This window comes from Prionailurus bengalensis, chromosome A3 (assembly GCF_016509475.1).
Source record: "Prionailurus bengalensis isolate Pbe53 chromosome A3, Fcat_Pben_1.1_paternal_pri, whole genome shotgun sequence".
Classification (NCBI taxonomy): Eukaryota; Metazoa; Chordata; class Mammalia; order Carnivora; family Felidae; genus Prionailurus; species Prionailurus bengalensis.
In genome coordinates this window covers 22,808,798-22,824,262 of record NC_057354.1, presented here as the reverse complement: position 1 = coordinate 22,824,262, position 15,465 = coordinate 22,808,798, and the positions used below count along the sequence as shown (strand labels likewise).

Below are 15,465 nucleotides of genomic sequence, written 5' to 3'. Positions count from 1 at the left end.
ACTTTAACAGTCTAAACTAGTCTCCCACTCTGATCCTGTCCTCCTAATAGCAGCCAGAACGATCTTGCTGAGATACCAATCTGAAAAGTTAAGTGCCCCTGTTCAAATCCTTTATGTGACTTCCTCCATCCTTGGGATAAAAATAATTTATTCATGGTCATCATAAAAAAGATAAGAGATAACAAATGCTGATGTGGATGTGGAGAAAAGTGAATCCTTGTCTGCTGTTGGTGGGAATTTAAATTGGTGCAGCCACTATGGAAAACAGTATGAAGGATCCTCAAAAAATTAAAAGGGGGCGCCTGGGTGGCTCAGTCGGTTAAGCGGCCGACTTCAGCTCAGGTCATGATCTCGCGGTCCGTGAGTTCGAGCCCCGCGTCGGGCTCTGTGCTGACAGCTCAGAGCCTGGAGCCTGTTTCAGATTCTGTGTCTCCCTCTCTCTGACCCTCCCCCGTTCATGCTCTGTCTCTCTCTGTCCCAAAAATAAATAAACGTTAAAAAAAAAAAAAAAAATTAAAAGTAGAACTACCATATGATCCAGCAATTCCACTTCTGGGAATATACAATACTAAGAAATAAGGAAATACAAACACTAACTCAAAAAGATATCTGTGCCCTCATATTCATAGCAGCATTATTTACAATAGCCAAGGCATGGAAACAACCTAAGTGTCCATCAACGAATGAATGGATAAAGAAGTTGCGGTATACGCATCACGGAATATTATTCATCCACAAAAGAACAAGTCCGACTATTTATGACAACATGTATGGACTTTGTATTATCCTAAGTGAAATAAGTCAGATGAAGAAAAACACTTTATAATCTCACTTACATGTGGAATATTAAAAAACAAATTCACAGAAAAAGAGCTCAGACTTGTGGTTACCAGAGGGAGAAATGGAGGAAGGTGGTTAAAAGATACAAGTTTCCAGTTGAGATAAATAAGTAGTAGAGATATAATATACAACATGATGACTATAGTTAAAAATGATGTATTGATATATAGGAAAATTAAGAATAAATCCTGGGGCACCTTGGTGGCTCAGTCAGTTAAGCATCCGACCTTGCTTTTGGTTCAGGTCCCCATCTCACAGTGGTGAGATCAAGCCATACCCATTGAAGAGCCTGCTTGGGATTCTCTCTCCCTCTTCCTCTGCCCCTCTCCCTCCCCTACTCTTGCTCTCTCTCAATAAATAAATAAATAAATAAATAAATAAATAAATAAAAATAGAAAAGAATAAATCCTAAGAGTTCTCCTCATAAAGAAAAATTGCATAATTTTCTTCTTTCTTTTCATTGTATCTATATGAGAAGATGGGAGATTAACTGAACCTATTGTAATGATCATTTTGCAATATATGTAAATCATATCATCATGCTATAGGCCTTAAACTTACACAGTGATGCATGTCAATTATTTTTCAATAAAACTGGAAAAAACAAAAACAAATTCTTCAGCATACCCTTCCCACTCCTTCCCAACTTGTGGTTTCTCTACCATTAACTGACATGGTTTCATCTCCTGGAACGCTCTCTTCCTCTCCCTTTTCCCCTTAACTCCTCCTACTCTTCCTTCAGAACTCAGTTTTTCCCAACATTACAAACCTTTACCACCAGGCCCAGCAGACTGAAAACTTACCTGTCTTGGACTGTGGGCTAGGTATTCTTCTGACATTCTGTGACAGAATGATCAGTTTGTCTCCAGCACTATATGCCCCCAGGGAATCTGTAAAAGAGATTTTATACCAATGGTACACTTCCAGTGAGCTGGTTAGGATTTACCATAGTTTTGCATATGGAGGGAAAATGGTTCAGAAAAATGGCAGGGCTGAAAAGAACCAAATCCATGTGAAAGTTAGAGGACTAAAGGTGTGCACCCATGTCAGGTATACAGCCCTCTTGCCAGGTCCAGATAGAGTAATGTCTGCTGCCGTGTATATCACCTTTGGGGTCCAGCCTCACTCAACCTATCGAAAGAGGATCTTGAAATCGAGTTGTGGTTGAAAACCACAATTCTGAAGAAGTTCCCTAAGAGATTCTGTTTCTCACCTAAGGTGGAGAACGACCCATCAATGTTGGTATACAAAGGATGTTCTGACCTCATTTGACACTGAAAGCTAAAGGTTAAGAGCACAAATTTTGAAGTCTGACAGGCCCAGTACTAGTTGAGTGATTCTGGGCAAGTTAGTTTGCCTCTATTAACCCACCACACAAAAGTGATGTGTCTCGGTCTCAACTTATCACAAAGCACGATGAACATGGCACCACCTGGAGGGCTTATTAAAATGCTGATTATGGGCCCCACTCACACAATTTCTGGCTCCGCAATTCTGGGATGGGGTCTGAGAATGTGCATCTCTAATCAAGTTCCTAGGTGATGTGGCTGCTGGTGGTCCAGACACACACTTTGTGAACCACTGACCTAGCACACAGAGAGGACACAATATTTAGAGTACTGAATAGTCAGATATTCTGATAGCTAATAAGAACTTTCTAGACTCCCACCAAGCTTCTCCCTGCCCCAGGAGTCCTCAGCCTGTTGCAACTTGCCACTTAGCCTGAGAAAATCCCTCTCAAGGCTTCCATTTGCCGAAAGAGGGTGCTGGGCCACGATGAGACGCTAAATACAGAAGACAGTTTACATCCTGAGCAGCTCGGGGCTCCCGGGGAGCCGGTTTTGGCCTCCAAAGGACGCCTCCAGGAAAAGAGGACCGCGTTCTGTCCCGCTGCTCTAGGGAAAGGCTGGGCTACGCCCGAGTCTAACCTCGCCTCTTTGCTCAAACGCCGTTCTTCAGTCTCCACAGCGCCTCCTCGCGTTCGCGTCACCGTCCCCACCTAGATTGTCCCTTCCCTCTCACCCTACCGTGCGCCTAGCGGAAGCCTGACGTCACTTCCGTCACGCGTAGCGCGCTTGCGCCGAGGCGACGGCTCCTCTCTTCCGACAGACGGCTGCACTACCACCGATTGGCTGCGTGGTGTTCGTCTGCGGGTGGACGCGCGGCGCTGCGTGGCTCCTCCCCCACCGCCGCGCCAGGTCTTGGCTGAGTGAGCGAGCAGAGCCGGCGTCCTGGCCAAGTGAGGACGGCCGCAGCGCGCCGCCGAACCCAGTCGCTGGTTCTGTCGCTGCTACCGCCGCCCCGCGCGCCGTGACCCGAGACCCCAGACCCCGACTCCTTTTGGCCTGGCCCGCGCGCCCCAGGCCCGGCCCGGGCGGCGCGACGGGAGGATGAGCGGCGGGCGGCGAAAGGAGGAGCCGCCTCAGCCGCAGCTGGCCAACGGGGCCCTCAAAGTCTCTGTTTGGAGCAAGGTGCTGCGGAGCGACGCGGCCTGGGAGGACAAGGTGCGGTGCGACCTGGCGAGGGCGCAGGTTCGAGGAGCCGGCTGGGACTCGGGGCCGAATGGACAGGCCCGAGCCTGCCCCTGTCTCCGGTCCGGGCGCGGCTGAGTGTTTGGGGTGTTGCGCAGCGGGGAGCGGGTGGCCCAAGGGTGTCGGGGCGAACTTGGCGGGCCAGGGCCTGACAGCCGGGCTCGGAACTCACCGCGGAGTGGTTTAAGGGTGAAGCCGCCTGGGTCACGCGGGAAACAGCGGAGTTGCCACCCGCGGGCAGGGCGTGTGCCTGAATGGCGAGAGTGAGCTGAATTCGATCTCCGCCTTTTACTCCCAGTAGGATCTTCAGTAAGTGGCTTGTCTTCTCCGAATTAACTAAATATGGTCGTTACCACGAATAGTAACGGTAACAGTCCTCTACTAAATATTTTCTGCCGGGTGCCCTCCATGCATTATCTCCCTCAATTCTCAGAACAGCTCTGAAGCGGGTACCGTGGTGCATTAAAGCGTTTAGCACGTAATAAGGCCTATTGCCATTGCTTTTTTTATTAATGAGAAAAACTGAATGCCTGCATAATTGTGAGAGAGGAGACTAAGACCACTTCTCAGAGGTGAGTGTGTGTGTGTGTGTGTGTATGTGGGAGAGAGAGAAAGAGAGAGGGAGAGGGATAGAGGGGGAAACCGCCAAATGTGTGTGAGAAATGGTTGGGGCTTCAAGATATTTTCACTGGTCACACACTTTCAAAAGATCTGAGTGTAGGTACTCCCCAACTCTGCTTCTTGATCAGGAAGGGACCGTCACAAACAGCTTGATTCCAGTTGGCCTGAAAAGTGTATTATATTTGCAATCTTTCCTTATTTTTCTGGACTGATGAGGCGGGTTTTCCTTCCTGGAGTTCCTGTAAGGGGGGATGGGAGGTACTTCCTGAAGGTGCCCTTGTCCTGCCCCCAGCCCTGCCCAGCTCTTGTAAAACGTTTCTGATCTGCTGTGTCATTTCTTTCGTTCCTTGTACAAGGACCGGTTTCTGCAGTCTGGGGCAGGTCAGAAACCTGAGTCTTTGACGTCCTTGTATGAAAATTAGATATGCTGGCACCTGCCTTCAGCACTTTTGTTTCCAACCCTTCTTTGTGACTTAGAATTCAGGGTGCAGGAAGATGGTGCTGAGTAGATTAACAATTAGCCCGTCTGCCTGTGAATAGTCTGTCTAGGTCTCTCCTCCAAGGATCAGATAAGAGTTTTCTGTGGCCAGTAGGATAGTTACCACAGCCATTTCATCACAAGCCATTTCATTTTTTTAAGCTTCTAAAAATAGTAATTTTTCTAAAATTTTTTTTTAGCACACAGGCCCTGGAATTCATCACTTAAAATAACTAAATGTATTCTTTTTTTAAAAAACCATGTTTTAGTATAAGAGGTGAAGATCAGAAAACTGCATACCATTCCTCTTGGAGAAATGTCTCCAGAAGATATGTTTAGCAGCAAGCTTTTTTATTTCTCACCTATTACAGAAGGCTCTCATGTGGCACCCACTAAGAACACATAACACATTCATTCTCTTTCTTTTCTACAGGACGAATTTTTAGATGTGATCTACTGGTTCCGACAGATCATTGCTGTGGTCCTAGGTGTAATTTGGGGAGTGTTACCTTTGCGAGGTTTCTTGGGAATAGCAGGGTAAGTCTTGGCTGGGTATCTTGGCATTTTCATTGTATCTTTTGTTTTGTTTTTTTAAGTCTATTTATTTCAAGAGAAAGCACAAGTTGGGGAAGGGCAGAGAGGGGCGCTGTGGGCACAGAGCCTGACATGGGGCTTGACCCCATGAACCAGGAGATTATGACCTGACCTGAAATTAAGAGTCAGATGCATGACTGACTGAGCCACCCAGGTGTCCCTTCATGACATCATTTATTTTCAAATATAGATTTGTCTCCTTTTTAGGGAAAAGGCTATTGCTACTTTGGAGGTGTGTTTTTGTTTTTGTTTTTGTTTTATAATGACTATGTGTGAGGTGACAAAAGCAAAAAAAAATGGCCCCATGATGGCACTCATAGGTCTAGTGCAACACTCCTCAGTTCAGTAGGCCTGGGATCATCTTAACTTAGATATGTTACCTTTCTGAAGGCTGGACCAGTCCATTTATTCATGGGTCCAAAGTGATCACACAAGAGGCTACTGCATTACCTGTTGGTGGCAAGTTTCTAGTTCTGGCATGACCTTTGTACCTATGGAAATTTGGAAGGTAGATGAATTTCTGTACTTGATGACCACTCCCTTGTACCTGGCACTGTGCTGGATGTCCTGGATCTTGGCTTTGGCAGCAGTTGTTACAGATCCTTACTTTTAAGTTGTTTTTTTTAAATAATTTTTTATTTATATCTGAGAGAGAGAGGGCGGGGAACACAAGCGGGAGAGGGGCAGAGAGACGGAGATAGAATCTGAAGCAGGATCTGAGTTGCGAGCTATCAGCACAGAGTTCGACATGGGTCTCGAACTCAGGAGCAGTGAGATCATGACCTGAACCAAAGTTGGACGCTTAACCGACTGAGCCACCCAGGTGCCCCTCAGATCCTTACTTTTTAAAGGTAGTGAAAAAGGAGGAGGTTCGGCCCTCCACCTTTTACTGTGCTCCTGTGACCACTGGCAGCGCGCCTGACACTGCCCGTGGTCTTGACTCAGCCTGTTAACAAGCCACTGAAAGTGATGAGTACACATGCCCGCCAGCTTGAATTAAAAGGATGTGTGGGAGTTGTCTGAAGATAGGAATTGTGGGTAAGCTATAGTAGGAAATGGATGGGTAGGACTGTGAGCTTTTTTTTTTTCACACAGGAAGTAGAAACTGTGATCCTTACTCATGGAAAATCACACTGGTTGTTTTAGAGGTGATCACATCTCTTAATCCCTCATCCTAGGTGAAAAGGATGAAATAGATTTCAAACTCATTTGAGTTCCTTGTCTTTTCAGAAGATGACCCAAAAGGAATGTACATTCTCCTCTTCTAACTAAGAAGGTTTTTGATTCATGATACTGAGCACAGCATTTGTCCAAGGAAAGGAGTTAAGAGTTTATGTTATGCTCTGCCTAACTTTGCTGGAGTGGACACCTGATGAGTTCGGAGTGAGGGTGAGGAGACACAGGATCTAGGGTTCATAGGGATTTTCCCAGATTAGAGGAGGTATATAGATACACGTCATCCCATTTGAGCTTTCTGTCAAAGAAAAGGCAGTGAAGATTAAAGGCCAGAGCAAGGGGGAAGGCAGTCTAAAGGCAAGAAGTCTCTCACCTTCCCAAGGCCACTTTTCTAGGAGAGGATAAAAGTGGTTCAGATTCTTTGCCCCTATCTAGTTTTGCAGGATTCCTAAGAGATTTCTCTGAAGTCACCCAATCTGGGAATATAACAAAGACCAGAGTTAGTCTAGTATCCTTTTCACTGTGGCAGATGAGTTAAGCTGATCAGAGGTCTCTAACTGTAGAAAGTCATGTATTCAGGTTGTAGCTCTGCTGCATTCAAGCTGTATAATTTTGGTCTCACCTCTCAGACTCCATTCTCTCATCATTAAGAGGGGGTAATAAAAGTCTCTTCCTCATAAGAATGATGTGTAAACAAAATGAGGTCATGCAAGTAAATTCCTAAATGTACTGCTTAGGACATCACACGCACTCCATAAATGGTTCACTGCAATCTTATGATTAGCTTTACAAAGTGCTAAAAATGGCTGCTGAGAAAAAAGGAAAGTAGGTGTTTGAGAATGAATTCACCTTGGAGTGGCTCACCCATAGTGCCGCTTTCTCAGGACTGCCTGTTTCATGGGGTTCAGTCCCATGCTGTCCTGCCAGAGCCAGTTTCTCTCACTCTAAATGAATCCCCCCCCCACCCCGCCTTGGTTGGCACCTTTTTCCTTGCTCTTGGAAAGGGACCAAGGACATTGATTTTTCCACACATTCCCTCTCTTCCATCTGTCTGACGCAGTTGCCAGGGCTTAGGGCAGGACTGCTTTGGTGCTCCATTCTGGTGACCCTCTCCTCCACTTCTTGCCTTAACTGCCCTCTGGACCCCACCTTGGCTTCTCTTCATTTCTGGTGTGGCCACCAGTTAGGGCACATTAAGGTAAAACCATTTCCTCTGTTCTTATTATAATTTGCCTGAGAACTGAATGAGCATTCTGCTGTTGCTGAGGTTTTGCATCATCTGAGAGGAGCACTATCCATCCCTTCCTACCTGTCTCTTATAGAGCCTAGCATCACGATTAATAGGTGCTCAATGAATGCTTCTTAAAATTTTTTAAAAACAAATTAATTCCCACTAGTCCTTGAAAGCAGGGTCATATGTTACTACTGTTGTTGTATAGCCTCCCAGCCCTCAAGTCGAGTATTCCTTAGAGATCATTATTTTGTTAAAATTCCGATGGGAATTTTTAGGATAGAGTTTTAAAAATACATTGAGTGTTGTCTTTATAATGTTTTCCCTCCACCCCCAAACCAGATTAATTTTTTTTCTACACATCTGCTGTGTAGTTCCGTCCCTCGTTTACAATATAGGATTTATGCCCATCCTTGGAACTCAGTTTGAGCCCCTCTAGTCCTTTCCAGACCCCTCTCCTGTGACCACCAGACATTTAAATGCCTTTGTTTCTGTGACTTGCTATTAGTGTGTGATCCTTGGAAGACAGGGCCCATGCTAGCTCTTTCCTGTCATTCCTTATCTCCTCTTTTCCTTATATTTCCCTATCTCATGTCACTAAGCAACCACTTTTATAGCCAGAGACTCTCAATGAGTCTCAGTCATTCTCCAGCCCTAGCTTATTAAGCTGAGTCCCACAGTGATGTCTCTTAGTCCCATTAGTAATCTCTGGAACCACTAACTGTCCAAAATGAAACTCCTGACAGAGGGAGGCAGCCAGATTGGCTGGGTCTCAAGATTTCTGGCAGAAGACAAGGATGTGGCCACAACATGGTCAAGCCAAGGACTGTATTTTGTATGAAATCCAAGAAAAACCTTCTGTTCTTCCTGACTCCCTGCTTCTGTTACTAGAACCATTATATTATACTCCCAGACCCTTAGGCTTGAAGCCTTTGGGTCTTTTGCCGCCTCATTCAGCCATTTTCCCAGTCCCTGTCCTCAGATTTTATTTGTGCTCAAGTCCTAAAACATGGTACAAGTCTAAACCACTTTCCCAATTCCTGTTCCTTCCACTCAGGAGGAAGCCCATACTCTTTACTCACAAACTAGACTTCTGAGGTACCTGGCAGTTTCAGCCAGTACAGCATGCAACTCTTGATCTCAAGGTTGTGGGTTCAAGCCTGAGGTTGGGTGTAGAGATTACTTAAAAATAAAATCTTTAAAAAAACAAAACCAAACTAGACTTCTGATGTATGTATACCCTATCTCAGCCTGCCTTGCTAAAACAGCCTCAGGGTCTGCCCCTTACCCCTTATACTCAGCATCATCACACAGCCCTGCCCCGCACCAGCCCATTCTTCATCCATTAGGAGGGACCAGTTCTCCACATTTTTCCACAGTAGCCTTCAGGAGCAATGTGCCTGGAGCACATTTTATGAAAATTAGTTTTACGTGATCATTGTACCAAGAGATCAGTAGAGCAGGGTGATACATTATACCTTACTGCATTCTAAATGCTTCATTTGTTAAATAAAATATGAAGGGTGCCTGGGTAGCTCAGTCTGTTAAGTGTTAAATAATAAAATACAGGGGTCAAAGATCTTCCTGGAAGTGCACACAAACCTTTGGTTTCAGTTCCATGCTTACTGCTGTTTTGGGCCCCTAAGTAGATAGCTAAGGGAGAGCAGGAACTGTCAATTTCACCTCTGTATCAAGTGCAGTAGCAGACAGTGGATATCCAGAAATTGTTTCCCATTGGGAATTAATGCAGGAGCTGCTTTAGTATGCTTACTTGCTCCACTAGGCCATGAAGCAGCAGCCTGTTTGTCCCATGGCCACCCCCACCCTAGCTGGAGCTACTTGGAGGCCCATGTCAGGTACTAGTTGTATTTGGGATTGTTCAGCTACCCCTCTCTTACTCTGAGAGGGCTTGGAGAACTTTTAGGTTCTTTAAAATTTTTTAAAGATTTTTTTTGCTGGGCAATTAAAAAAAAGTTGCTTTATGTCTCTAGCTCAACCACTGTGCAGCTCCATTGAGGGCCTAGGTGTTCTCATGTATTATTTCACTTGCCCCCATGATACAGATAGTAAACTGTGCAACAGGGAGTGTCCTGGTAAGGCTGGACTGTGGCAGTAGGAATTCTGAGTCTTCTGAACTCACAGTTTGTGTTTGGTGCTTGTCCTCCCCCTCCAGATTCTGCCTGATCAATGCAGGAGTCCTGTACCTCTACTTCAGCAACTACCTACAGATAGATGAGGAAGAATATGGTGGCACATGGGAGCTCACGAAGGAAGGGTTTATGACATCTTTTGCCTTGTTCATGGTATGTGTAGCTGACAGATAACAGAGCAAATCCTGTTGTTTCTCAAGGGGATCACACTGATTAGATTATACTTTGTGATTGATTGTGGCACCATTTTTCAAAAGGCTCCAGGGATGAGAGGGCATGTCTTTTAGTGAGTCATGTTGTCTAAAAAGATTAGGTGTGGTACAGTGTAGTCTTGTGGTATCAGGGCCAATCATCAGTTTATACATCTGATTCTCAACTCTGGCTGCATATTAGAAACTGGGAAACATTTAAAAATATATTTATGGCCTTATTCATAATAGCTGAAAATCACAAAAAACCATTACCTGATCAACAAATAAAATATTGTATATTTATATAGTATTAGACCATAAAGAGGAATAAAGTACTTGCAAGTACTACAACTTTGATGAATTTTGAAAACATTATGCTAAGTGTAAGAAGCAGACACAAAACATGTTATATGATTCCATTTATAAAAAATGTCCAGAATAGGCAAAGCCATACAGATAAAATTAGATTAGTGGTTGCCAGTGGTGGAGGGGTGGGGTGGGGGGCAGGGATATGAGAAGTAACTGATAATGAAAACAGGTTTTCTTCTGAGGGTGATTAAAGTGTTCCAGAATCAGTTAGTGGTGATCTTTGCACAATTCTGAATATACTAAAAACCTCTGTATTGTATACTTTATTTTTGTATTACATATTTTTAAAGGTGAACTTTATGAAATATGAATTATATCTCAAAAGTTAATTTTTTTAAAAAATGTTAGATTCTGGTCCAAATCAAAATCAAAATCTCTGGGTGGGGGTGCCTGGGCGCATGCGCATGTGTGTGCGTATATATATATATATATATATAAAATAAAGGTCACAGGAGATTGCAGTGAACAGCTAGCTAGTTTTGAGAATCTGTTTATTTGATAGGAAGCTGACAGGGTATGATGGTGGTTTGTTTTTCACATTTGTTGCTGATCCTAACACTGGCAGTATAGTCTGCTTTACCTGTATCATTTCCACATCTGTAACTCCACTTCTGGTGCTCCAGTTGCTCTTTAGTTGAAAGAGAAGCTTGTCCACGGTCCCTTTTGGAGCACTGGTGGGTTGTCCTGGGCTCTGTTAGAGACAGCTTGATTTCAGTGAGATTATGTGGGCTTTCAGGCAGATTGCATTGGATAGCCCCTGGGAAGCCCACCATACACAACACATTCTTTGCCATTTTGGTTTTGTGGAATAGGGGCCCATGTGGACCCAGATGACTTATAAACGTTGCTTGTCTCCTCTCTAGGTCATTTGGATCATTTTTTACACTGCCATCCACTATGACTGATGGTATACAGATCCTACCCGCTCTCTGTCCGGTCCAAAAGACCCTCCTGGTTACAGCACAGAAACATGATTGTAGGGGTGCCCCAGCCATGTGGAACCTGAAAGACCCATGTTTCTTGGACCAAGAATCAGCGTGTCGGGCATCAGTGTTTTCTGCAAGGGTTGTGATCTGAAACTTTTTAAAGAACCATCCACCTTTTGGGGAAGCATTTCTGAATTGTCCATCACCAACCATTTCTTCTTGGATATCATCATGAAATACCTGTTTGCTGACTGGAGCTGTCGTTCAATTTGATGCACCTCTGGATCCGGATGAAACATTGTCTTCCTCACTTCTCCATCACGTGTACAGTTTTTAAACTATCAGTGGCATTTCAAGTCTTCTGAAAACAGTTTGGCAGTATGTGCGTGGTCCATAGCACAGTACAGGCACCATCTAATAACAATTTCCATTGTAGAATGTTTTCAGATACTTGAATAAATCAAATCTTTAATTGAGAATCTGTTGATGATACCTGTTAAAGCCTTTCCCACCTAATATCTTGCCTCCAAACCCTGCCCTCCATCCCCATTCCCCTTCCTCTTCCCCCTGCTCCTATAGCAGCTCCAGCCAGGCCTCTTTTCCTTAATGGGCAGCAGGGAAGTGAGGGGCTAGAGTTGGTGTAGGCTGTGGCCTTAGCTTTGTGGAGAGAGGCTTACCGACTTCTGATACCCCTGTCCTGCACTGAGACACATGACTGACCTCACTACAGTGTGCTAGGCCCAGAAGGTGCCATTTTGCATTTGGCCACAAGATGGCAAGGCCATTGTAGCCAGGAAAGCTTAGACAGGTTCAAATGATAAGCCACAAAACGAAAGAACTCAGAGCTAGGACTATCTGGAGAAGAGGCTTGATGAGGCTGTTTGACAACTTGGACTGTCAGAGGTCCTCTTTGTTCTGGGGGCCAGATAGGGGCTGGACATCCTGGATTCTGTTGCTGGGTAAGATATCCATCCCTTCTGCTTTCCTGTCCCTTCTAGGCTATAATCCTACCTTCTGAGGTATGGTATTGTGAGACATGTAAATTCTCTTTAAATGATTTTTTTTTTTCTTGATGCTAGTGGTGGTTTCTACCTCATGGATGGGGCTATGGAGGTATAGAAGGGGACTCAACAGGCAGGGGTGGAAGATGGTACTGGAAATCCCAAACTCAGGTACTGACTGGGTCAAACCCCAGAGGTTTAGTCTCTTTGGAGCCCTGTCCCTATTTTCAGCTGGTCTGTATTTGAACTAGAGGTTACAGGTGGGTTCATGGCACTGGGAGAAGGTTAAGTGACTTCTTAGGGCTGAGAGAGGATATAGGTGGGACCCTGGATTGCCTTGAATGCTCCAGCTGAGCTGAGCTGGGAGTCTAGGTGCCGCAGCCTTGGATTCCCTTTTGGTCTCTGCTTTGGTCCCTGGCATCATCCAAGGAGCTGTCATCAGTCAGGCTGATGTAGGAGCTGAGGGCGTCCCGGAGTCCCTCACTGAGGAGGGAGGCCTCCCCTGTGCCAGGTGCTTCAGAGAACAGGAGGGAACTGTGGAGAGGGGAAGAGAGTTGGGTCAAGGAGCCTTGTCTTCCCTTGCTCACTGCACAGTTCAAGTTTTCACCACCTGAAAACTCACAGTGGCTCCCTGTCACTTAAAACCCCAGCTTGACTCCACTCAGGACTGGTGCTTTCTGTTGTACACCATCTTGTCTGACCTTCCATCCTGGCCATCTCTGGTGTCTGGTCATGCCCTATATCCACTCCTTCTTTCTCCTTCCTGCCAGTCCCCCTACAGTCCTGGTGAGCCTGGCCTGGTCTCTACAAGGTTAGTAACTCACTGGTTCCCAGGTGTCCCTGAAGGTGACCAGCTCATTTGGGGTTGTGAGTTTCCAGGGGTGGGAAACTGTCTCCTTTGTTCTACCTTCATGCTGTGAGGTCCCCTTACCTGTCCAGCTCTTTCCAATTGAGTGGTGTCCTCTTCACAATCACAGGTGGGGGTATAGGCTTGCCAGGGAGTGAGCCAGCCCTCCGCAGGGCACAGGGCTCCGTGAGTAGGCAGCAGATGTCATCTGCCAACTCTGAGAAAGAGACGTAGACCCTTGATATGGCTGATTCCAGCCCTAGTTTCCTCCCTAACAACCCCCACCCTGACCACTTTCTTCATTTGGCAGGTAGGGGAATAATAAAAAAGAATGACGGGAGGCGGGTGGGGGGCTGGCTGGCTCAGTAGGTAGAGAGCACGTGACTTTTGATCTCAGGGTCATGAGTTAAAGCCTCATGTTGGGGCACACGTTACATTTTAAAGTGACAGGCGTAAGCCTCAAGCTGTTGATCTGGGGGCTGAGATGCAATCAGAGGTCATTCTGGGCTAGGTTTTAGAAGACTAGTTGGGTAGGTTGATGGACCTCTTAGAGTGCCAGTTTCTGGTTAGGAAAGTACTTTGGGAAAAAAGCTAGAGAATGCTTAATCTCTACTTGTCCTGTCAGTATCTACTGCATGGACCCACCCTCTAGGAAACCCCTGATCAGTTTTCCCAGGAGTGGTCTTTCTGCCCCTTTGACACTGCCCTACTGGCTGTATCCTCCAGTCCCTGTAACAGGACAGGCACCAGGAAATGCTAAGAATCAAATGAATTACACAGTAGCAACAGCTTGGGGCCTAGTTCCTGTGGAGAGAACTGTGCTCAACATTGGGGTCTTGGACTCAGAACCACAGTGGTAGGTCAGGTATTGGTGCATGTTCACATGGGAGGTCCACATGCCTCTGTCAGGGCATGGGATGAAGATAGAGCCCCCAGCCTAAGTTCTTGGCACAGGAACTGGCATGAAGATGGGGAGGCCCCTCTTTTGCCTGTCTGCATATTCTCCAGCAAGTAAAGTGTGCAAAGGTACAACTGTCTACCCCACATGCCAGTCTAATGGAAAAAGGGAAAGGCCATACCAGAGTAATGGTCCACCAAGGCCTGGAGTGAGGGGAAGGTGAGGCGTGGTGAGATGTACAGCCAGCCATTATCAAGGCGCTGAATCCTGTAGTGTCTGATCCGGTCCCAGGATGCAGGGCGGCTGAGGCGGACTGACAGGGAATAAAAGCCTGAGGAGGAAAAAGGGTTCGAGGCAGGACTGAGGCCCTGCTAGGACCCAGCCCAGCCCAAATTGGGAGAAGGAAGAGATGAGAAAGGCTACCAGGTCCAGACAGGGAAGTTGGCAGGGGAGGGACAAAGACTTGCTCTCTTGGCCATAAATGACCACACATTCTTATTTGATAGGGCTCTTGTGAGGATGAAGTGAGACCATTCACACAGTGCTCAGGACAGAGCCTGGCACAGTTTATGTGAACATTAAGTATTGGCTGTTATTATAAAGACCTGGGTGGGCAAAAATGTTAGAATGTGAAAACATGTCTGTAGATGTCAGATTTAGAAGTCAGTAAGGACGTGCAGAAGGAGGAACTCTTACCCTGCTGGTGGAAAGATAATTTAATACAAGCCATTTTGGAAACAGTCGACATTAACTAGTTGAACATGCTCCTCACAACCAGCCATTTCATCCTAGCATGTTACCTTAGAAATACATGAACAAATGGGACACCTGGGTGGCTCAGCCCGTTAAGCGTCTGACTTCAGCTCAGGTCATCTCACGGTTTATGAGGTCAAGCCCCTCATCAGGCTCTCTGCTGCTGTCAGTGCAGAGCTGGCCTCAGATCCTCTATCTCCCTCTCTCTGTCCCTCCCCCACGTGCTCACACTCTCCCTCTCAAAAATAAATAAGTACTTAAAAATTAATAAAAAAGAAATACATGAACAATATCCATAGCAGCATTGTTTGGAAAAGTCCCCAAACTTCAAACAGCCTATATGCGTACAGCAGAATGGTAATAATATACAGCAGTAAAAGTTAATAACCACTACACATGTTAAGCATAGAAAAATACTAAAAATGAGCAGAAACACACATTCACAAGTCACAGAAGCATACAAGTCACAGAAGCATACATTCAGCATGATTCTATTTAAAGTTCAGGGGCGCTTGGGTGGCTCAGTCAGTTGAGCGTCCAACTTCGGCTCAGGTCATGATCTCACGGTTCATGGGTTTGAACCCCACGTTGGGGTCTGTGCTGACACCTCAGAGCCTGGAGCCTAAATCGGATTCTGTCTCTCTCTCTCTCTCTCTCTCTCTCCCCCTCCCCGACTCAAGCTCTGTCTCTGTCTCTCTGTCAAAAATAAATAAACATTAAAAAAATAAAAAAAATAAAGTTCAAAGGCAGTTAAGACTATTGCATAGGGATACATGTATGGCAAGGCTTATGAGGAAAAGTAATGGAAGATTAACACAGTGAAGCAGGCAGAGGCTTCAAAGGGATTGTTACTATTGTA

The 15,465-nt window shown here is 45.6% G+C and overlaps 2 protein-coding genes across 3 annotated transcripts in view; one reads left to right on the top strand and one right to left on the bottom strand.

The window, feature by feature from the left end:
- Nucleotides 1–2,945: 2,945 nt before the first annotated feature.
- Nucleotides 2,946–11,586, top strand: LOC122496315 (respirasome Complex Assembly Factor 1). Of its 2 annotated transcripts, XM_043602440.1 has the most exons (4): nt 2,946–3,344; nt 4,904–5,007; nt 9,645–9,774; nt 11,045–11,586. In XM_043602440.1, the coding sequence occupies exons 1-4, from the start codon at nt 3,231–3,233 to the stop codon at nt 11,084–11,086; spliced, it is 390 nt and encodes a 129-aa protein (XP_043458375.1). In that variant the 5' UTR covers nt 2,946–3,230; the 3' UTR covers nt 11,087–11,586. The 2 variants fall into 2 exon arrangements, with proteins under 2 accessions (XP_043458375.1, XP_043458376.1); XM_043602441.1 differs by lacking the exon at nt 9,645–9,774 and having other exon boundaries at nt 2,959–3,344.
- Nucleotides 11,587–12,104: 518 nt separating this feature from the next.
- SLA2 (Src like adaptor 2) overlaps nt 12,105–15,465 on the bottom strand; it is a 30,254-nt gene continuing 26,893 nt past the window's right edge. Inside the window, exons 6-8 of the mRNA XM_043602442.1 lie at nt 14,035–14,184; nt 13,040–13,172; nt 12,105–12,642 (exon numbers count right to left, since the gene is read on the bottom strand). Coding sequence (XP_043458377.1) covers nt 12,477–12,642; nt 13,040–13,172; nt 14,035–14,184 — 449 coding nt within the window. The 3' untranslated portion in view covers nt 12,105–12,476. The remainder of the gene's footprint in view (nt 12,643–13,039; nt 13,173–14,034; nt 14,185–15,465) is intronic.

Excerpts from the sequence above, each read along its gene's own strand:
- LOC122496315 (XM_043602441.1), top strand. The coding sequence starts at position 3,231 with ATGAGCGGCGGGCGGCGAAAGGAGGAGCCGCCTCAGCCGCAGCTGGCC. Across the intron at positions 3,345-4,903 it reads ACGCGGCCTGGGAGGACAAG|GACGAATTTTTAGATGTGAT; the intron begins GTGCGGTGCGAC and ends TCTTTTCTACAG. Across the intron at positions 5,008-11,044 it reads GGTTTCTTGGGAATAGCAGG|GTCATTTGGATCATTTTTTA; the intron begins GTAAGTCTTGGC and ends TCTCCTCTCTAG.